Source organism: Halyomorpha halys, unplaced genomic scaffold (genome assembly GCF_000696795.3).
Source record: "Halyomorpha halys isolate HHAL.00 unplaced genomic scaffold, Hhal_1.1 Scaffold1276.1, whole genome shotgun sequence".
NCBI lineage: Eukaryota > Metazoa > Arthropoda > Insecta > Hemiptera > Pentatomidae > Halyomorpha > Halyomorpha halys.
Genome location: NW_027106957.1, coordinates 52,956 through 60,757, shown reverse-complemented (window position 1 = coordinate 60,757; position 7,802 = coordinate 52,956). Strand labels below are relative to the sequence as shown.

The 7,802-nt window shown below is 34.3% G+C and overlaps 1 protein-coding gene across 1 annotated transcript in view; it reads left to right on the top strand.

Annotated features, from left to right (window-relative positions):
- LOC106689081 (probable cytochrome P450 6d5) overlaps positions 1–7,802 on the top strand; it is a 19,639-nt gene that overhangs the window by 2,757 nt on the left and 9,080 nt on the right. Inside the window, exons 2-6 of the mRNA XM_024360711.2 lie at positions 3,196–3,414; positions 3,554–3,727; positions 5,146–5,304; positions 6,480–6,841; positions 6,941–7,159. Of these exons, the coding sequence (XP_024216479.2) occupies positions 3,196–3,414; positions 3,554–3,727; positions 5,146–5,304; positions 6,480–6,841; positions 6,941–7,159 (1,133 nt within the window). The remainder of the gene's footprint in view (positions 1–3,195; positions 3,415–3,553; positions 3,728–5,145; positions 5,305–6,479; positions 6,842–6,940; positions 7,160–7,802) is intronic.

The following is a 7,802-nucleotide window of genomic DNA, read 5'->3' as shown; positions in this document are numbered from 1 at the left end:
TATTTTAGCACAAATTTTTGCAAAAGCTAAGCGGGGCTAATTAGGCGGTCCCTGTTATGCAGGCGAACGGCTGAGGTCTTCTTGGTTAGTTTCCAAAATTTCCTGTAGTCGCAAGGCGTAACCCTCAGGGGATCATCAGGCGGTCTTCCACTGGCGCAGGAGATTCTCGATCTGGGTGGTGATCGAATTGATGGCCTTCTTGACTGCTGGGCCTCTGGATTGGTAATGACGGTTTTTCAGGTTCTGCCTGCTATCGTTGAGTGCCATGATGTGGAGTGGTGGTTTTTGGAGGTGGGGTGGTCTCGGATGGTAGATGGGGATGGCTTGACGCGCAGACTTCGTTATGGCTGCCGTGAAGTGGTCGATGTAGTTGTCTACTTCCTCAACAGAGCGCAATGATGGTGCAGTTTCCAGCCTATGGCAGACCTCTTTGAACCGCCTTTAGCCGGCCTAGTAGTTGAACTTTTCAGCCGTCGGCTCAGAGTTGCTCCTGTGTACTTCAGGAGTGACTACTAGGCCACCGGGCGGTAATGGACGAGGTGAAGTCAGCAATGGAGCAGCCAGTGACACGATGAGGTTGCCTAGTCAACAGTAGGCCTATTGTCGACGAGAAGCCTGTCCCAAAATGGCGGAAAGTATGTGTGCCTGGGTGAACTACCGAAAAGGCAGTTTATACTATTTGTCTTCCCACCAGGTTCGCTGAGCTGTTATCCCATAGATTGTGTCTGGCGTTGAAATCTCCCACTAGCCAGTAAATCGCCTTCGCCCCAAAGGTGTCTATGAGCTGCCGCAGTTCTGGTACTTTATCTCTAGGACGTCGGTAGATTCCCGTGATATAAGTGGGTTGGTACATCAGCACTTGGACAGTAAGATGACTTATCCAGGCGTCCTGGATCTTCAGAGGTTACGGCATCTTCTTCCACTGGGTTCCATGGCGGACAGCTATGAGAGCACCACCGTGTGGATCGTGGAGGTCGTCGGTGGCGATGGTATACCTCCTGAGATATGGTCTTCTCCCCTGAAGTCTCGTGTCAGTGAGTACGGCCACTGTCGGCCCAGTGAGTGCCAGTAGCGCCTCTACTTCTAATTTTGTGGCCAGGCCACAACAGAATTACAACTTTGAATGAATTCATGGTGATTTTTGTCCCCTGATTTCCTGGATGATGTCATTCATAAATGTCTCCATGTTGTGCATAATCCCAGAACAGAAATCACTGAACATGCGATTCATTTTGTCCATTATGCTGACTATGAAGGCTTGTGGGTCGAACGTGTATTGCGCTGGTGCTAGGGGTGATGGTAGAGGTTCCTCGCTTCTCATTGGTTTCGGTTTGGGAGACGCGGGTAAGTCTGGAAATGCCTCGTTCGTAGGTGCTTCTGTGGACGGACGGAGAAACGAGGAATATGTCGTTTCTGCACTCGCCATACTATTGGTACTCGGTCTACTAGTGGTTGTGGATGGGGGGCTGAATACGAATTGCTGCTGTCGACTTTGTGTTGGCTGCTGCCCTCTGCTCCATCCTCTTCTCAACGAGCTTCACCATCTCCTACCTCGTCCTGAACCCATGGTAGGACGCCACATATCTCTCCCCACAGTTGGAGCTCTTAGGGTCCCCCACCATGTAGCAGGTACCGATGTTGTGTTTCTAGCCACAGTGGACACACGCCTTACTGTACTCACAATAGTTCTTCGTGTGCTCGAATTGTTGACACCAATAACACTGGAGTAGACCTTGTTCCTTTCTGGGAGCATAGACCTGGGTTGAAAAAAGACACTTATCTATGTGTCTGACTTTGTTGATGTTGGCTAATGTGACCTGGACAGGCATTGTAATTACTATTGGACAGAGGGGAGTTTTTATGCCATCCACTTTCGATTTAGTTTATCTTTAAAACCTTCTTAAGCCATCTTGTACCTCCACTGACCTTGAGTTGTTCTAAGGCACAAAACTTGTAGTATCGGAGTATAAGGCTAAGACTGGCAGAATTAAACCTGAAGATGATTGTTGTTTATTAACTGAACAAAAAAAAAAAAAAAAAACAAACTGCAATTTTATGATTCAATGCCAAAATTGAAGAGTTCTTTTTAAATCCTCCCTTGCCATTGCTTTTCTTTGATATCAATATTCCTTACTGTTTAAAATCATGGTCTATGCTTCATGTTATTCTTGGATGTAAATAAAAATAACAGTAAAGGTAAACTGGTGATGTAAAGTACCAAGAGTACTTTTAAATATTGAAGGTTAACCTCCTGTCATTTAGAAAAGAGTTAAAGCCATGCATCATTGATCCTACTGAATATAGACCAGACTTATACAATTAACACAAATCTGTAAACAATTAGCATAGTGGATGTGATTCAGATTATTATTTCCAATATTTTATTTTTTTTTAGATTTTTGGTACCATGAAGAATACAATAATCATATACTTGTTTTCAAATAAACAGGTAGTCTGTTAATACTGTCCAGGATGGAACTATTTTCCATTATCATGTTAAAGCAGCAAATGATTGTCTACTAGGCATTCAAACTTCTTTTTATTTGAGTTATATTGGAGTTAGTTATTGTTAAAACGATTTGCTAGAAGTAAGTTATGAATTTTAAGTACTTCAAAGAAAATTGGTGAAAATTCAAATTATAAAGGAAATAAATTGCAATTGTCACACTTGTCCAATAGTTTTTGAAATTAATCAGTTTCTTGAACAAAACCCAGAGTCGATGTCTGTGTATTTGCTTGGTTTGTCTAATTTTGAAGTCGATGGGCCTATTGTAAAAGTGAAGAAGTACCTTTCCATGGGTAGTATCTGTCTAGTCATTATTGCCTTGTTTTTAGTTGCTCATATGATTTATTTAGCCTAGCTAATTCTCTCTCCCTATAATATTAGAAAAAAAAAATTAAGTCTGTACCGCTGCAACCCATGAAGGGTCAGGGGTGCAGTAAGTATAAAGTAAATAAATAAAAATAAAATAAAATAAATGAATTGCTGCTAAAATAATTGTTATCAAACGTAAATAATATTGATGATATTTATGTTTTGTATGAACTACAAAAACATTATCTACATATGACAACAGTAGCTGTTGTGATTATTATTTATTGTCTTTTCCAACCAAATTATTATTTTTCATTATTTCATACCGAGCTGAAAATTTACATATTTTTATTTAAAATTTAAACTTACTTTTTTTTCAGGATGTTTGGAATAGCCTTCCTCGTTTTCGCTATAACAGTATTAGCCTATGCAATTAGCTGGGTTTATAATAGGAGCAAATATTGGGAAAAAAAAGGAATAAAATGTCTACCTGCTCTTCCTATCTTTGGAAATTGCTTACCTGTTGTTTTGGAAAGAAAAACTGTTGGTGAGGTTATTCAAGATATTTACAATGCATTTCCTGATGAACCAGTCATTGGGTAAATACAAATTTCTTCTGTAACTTAAGTTAACTTAACAGAATATTATTTTCATTAAAAAAAAAATCTATCACTTATGCAATCATTATTGTTTACTAATAGATAAATTGATTTATTTTACTTAATATTTACTTTAAAGGTATTATGAATTTATGACGCCAAGACTTCTTATTCGAGACAATGATTTGGTTCAAAAAGTATTGGTAAGAGATTTTGGACATTTTGTTGACCATGGATTTGAAGTTGATGAAAAAAAGAATCCTTTGGATGATCAACTTTTTATGATGACTGGTAATAAATGGAGAGCATTCAGGTAATTTTGAAGTTTTAGTATTGGGTAGAAACGAAAAAAAAAAGTAGGGGTATAAAAAAAAAGAAGTAAAAAAATATCTAAAATTTATTTTTCTGCCTTAAATACCATAAATTGAATGAGTGATTGAAAAGTAAGTCAGCTTAATATGTTCAATATGATTTTTCAATTTTGATGATCCATTTATGTTGATATTTTAACTAAGTGCTAACTATATTAATTATATGCTAAATTAATCAAAAGGAAAGATCTAGATGATCTAAATTTTTCCTAAAATGCACACATAGCCACCACACTTAATAAAGGATAGCCACTTTTTTTTGTCTCTTAGTACATGATTTGACTTTTTTTTTTTACTTGTAATTGGAGAATCATAATATTATAATAACAGAATACATTGGTTAGTATAGTTTTAATAATTTCATTTTACTTTATTTATTTAGACAATAAAACAATAATTTAATAATGATAATTCAACCCTGTTATGGGATCGTATGCACGATTTTTCCTTATCATGCCAATGTTGATTGCACTTTTACTCCAAGGTGAGTGCCCACTATTATGCCCCTGACTGAAGGAGGATTCTGTTGGCTCCACCTCATTCCTGTCCAGACAAAGTTAGTTTTCTTATAACCTACCTATCTATTAGGGGGAGATTCCTGCTGATGTACGATGTCAGAGTCAGTCTCTCAGGTGGAGAATATCATCATAGTACTTACCGTAATCCATCTACCTAGTTGAGGACTAAACTGAAGTATTATTTCATTATAATTTTTTTAATCGTAAAAGGGGTTGAAAAATGTCCACGGTGTGTTACTACAGTGTTAGAGAGAATTATATGTTTGTTCAATAAGATATTTAAATGAAGTCACTTTATTAGTTGTTTTATAATTCTATTGCTAATATTTTTAAACTCATAAATAGTATTTAAAACAAAAATAAATTGCTGTGGCTGTGTCACCTGGTGGATCCTCCAGATAGCCATTAATGGTATTTCCTATGAGATTGATGATCCTTCAAACAGTTCAACATGTTAACAAACCTATAAGAAAGTTAAAATGGTCACTGCAGTCAGTGGAAATAGTTATATAAATATTACAAGTTGGAATCCTAGTTCCTACTTGGAATGGTTCAAGTTGATAGAAATCTGTAAACCCTAATTTGGTAGGGTTTACAAATTAAAGGCATATAAAAATATTAGAATTAAAAATATTACTATAATGTTAAAAGGTCATTTGTCAGGATATTTGTTATATTTATCTGCATTGTGATCTCTGAGCAGTTTTGAACCGAAGAAATACTTCGTCTATTAATTTGAATGTTGATCAAATAGTTAAAGTTTTACAATAGCCACTGTTCATTTAAAAATAATCTAAATCTATACTGCTTTATAAATTTGTTAATTTAAATTTCTCATCCAGGACTAAGTTGGCTCCTTTATTTACATCTGGTAAATTAAAAGCTATGTACGATGTTATGACTGAAGTTGGGGATGGTTTATTGGAGTACTTGGATAAAAATAAGTCAAATGATATTGATATTCGTGAAGCTATGGGCTTATTTTCCATGGATATTATTGGGTAAGTATTAATGTTGCAAATAATTTATAATTCAGTCTATATTATATTAAGCATTATCATGAAAAAAAACAAATTTAAATTGGAAATCTTCTTTAGTTACATCTCTAAAAATGCCTATGCTAAAGTGGAGATTAAGTAGAAAAATAGCCAATTGTTCAACCTTTAATTTTGTACTTATAAAAAAAAAATGAGACCTTACTTTTGGGACTTGCCATGTAAGGAGTAGATTCTTCTAGTTCTTTTAGTCATTGATAGAGAGCATGACGGTTCTTCATGCACTTATTATAAATGGCATTGTGCTATCTTGTATGTATTGCAGTTGTGAGGGAACAAAAGCAACTGGACTTGTTCATTTGCAAATAATTTTCATATCTATTCTAAACTATCTGATAAACATTAATGGTTCCCTTAAAAAGTTTTAGATTAGTGGAAAGTATTGTTGAACTTCTTATTAAAATGTTATAGATGTTATAAAATCAACTTAAAAACATTTTAAGTATAATAGTTCCAGCAGGAATAGCCCCTCCCTATTCCAAGTGAGCATCTAGGCAAACATATGCCATCACTGATGACACTGCCTTCAGCAGACCCGGGAACCATTCTTATAATGCCATTCTGGCAAAACAAGGCAACTCAATAGCTGGTATATGAGCATAACATTATTTTTGTATATATATAATTGCTTATTTCTTTATTGTTCTAGGAGGTAAGAAAAAAAATTAAGTATAATGGCTGTCATTATAATTTGAATGATCTCAATATCTTGAAACTACTTTCTGAACAATTTCTATATGCTCACCTAAATTGAATGTTCCAGGATTATTTTGTTAAAACTAACAATAATAGTAAAAGTAGTGTAAGATGTAGCTATGAAAGTTGACATGTTTATTTTCAGTCCTATTCATATCTGCTTATTCACAATTCTTAATTTAAGAATATGATCAATGATTTATAAATGGTTAAGCTTTCACGATTAAACCTTTGAATGGATATCAACAATCTCCAGTTAGAATAGGTCAGCTTACTGCAGGAAAACACCTTTCTTGTTCCAATTGTGGTACTTAGGGATTTGAAAAGAAGTCTAATGAACATCAATTCTTAGGTGTCTCAAGAAATAATATTAATGGCTAAAACTAATATAAAATGGTCTTAAATCTCACCTTTTTTTATTATAGGTCTGCTGCTTTTGGAATATATCCAGGTGTTCTAAAAAATCCAGAATCAGAATTTAGATTGATGGGCAACAAAATTAACAACACTGGTGTTAAAACTTTAGCCAGGACTGTGTTTTTTTTTTCTTTCTCGAAAATAGCCAAAATAATTGGTTTTTCGCTTCTACCGAAATCAGTAACGGGCTATTTCTCTAACATTATTAGAAATGCTATTGATCTTAGGAAAAAAAATGACATTAAAAGGAATGATTTCATTCAAATGATGATACAGCTTAAGGAAAGAGGACATATTGAGCTAAGAACTCTGGATTCCTCTGATGATTACTTAAAAAACGAGCTCAATGATACTAATACTGAAATATTTGGTTTGTTTATTTTTATGTTTTTTATTTTACACACAAAAAAAATTGTGCATACACCCTTATAAAATAATCATTTATTCATTTAAATTTTTTTTTAAATAGAAATAACTGATGACATATTAATGGCTCAAGCTCAGTCATTTTTAGTAGCTGGATTTGAAATGACAGCTCTTTTGTTAACATATGCAATGCTGGAAATCTGTCAAAAACCTGAAATTCAGGATGCTTTAAGGAAGGAAGTAATGGAACAAGTGAAATTAAACAATGGCCTCACATATGAAGCATTGAAAAATATGAAGAATTTAGAGCAAACTGTTAAAGGTAAAATTAATATAAAGTAACTAACTTTAACATCTTCACCTCTACATATATTATACATTCATTAAAAGCAGTTCCTAGATTTAATATAATTTTTATTATAATCCCCTTGTTTTGATTGGTTTAGATCAGAGAGTCTGCTGTAGTTAAAAGATGGTTAAATGATTGATTTTTTCTCATTGAATATAATGAAAACATTCCCATCTCACTTGTTCCAATTTTATGCAAGGTAGTGCTATAGTGTTTTAAGTTTTATTTTGAGAAATGAAATTATAATATAGTGCTGATACCACCAATTGTGATCACACCAACCGTTCTCTACATACATCTGTCCAGTGATGCCCATCCAAACCAAATCTACTAAATCAATCTTAATGCAATCCTCCTATCTACGCTTCAGTCCTTTCCTCGGATATTTACCTGTTGGTTTAGTGTGTATTAACATTTTAGAGATCTGTTCGTTTCTAAGTCCCACAATCTTACACGCTCATCTTATTCCCCGAAATACTATATCCTGAATTATATTTAACAGGTGCAGTTCCTTATATTCAATATTGTTGAGAAAACTAATATTAAAAAATAGGAATGATTTTTAATTTTTTACACTCATAATAATGATTAAAAGGTGATTTAAAATTTATTATCT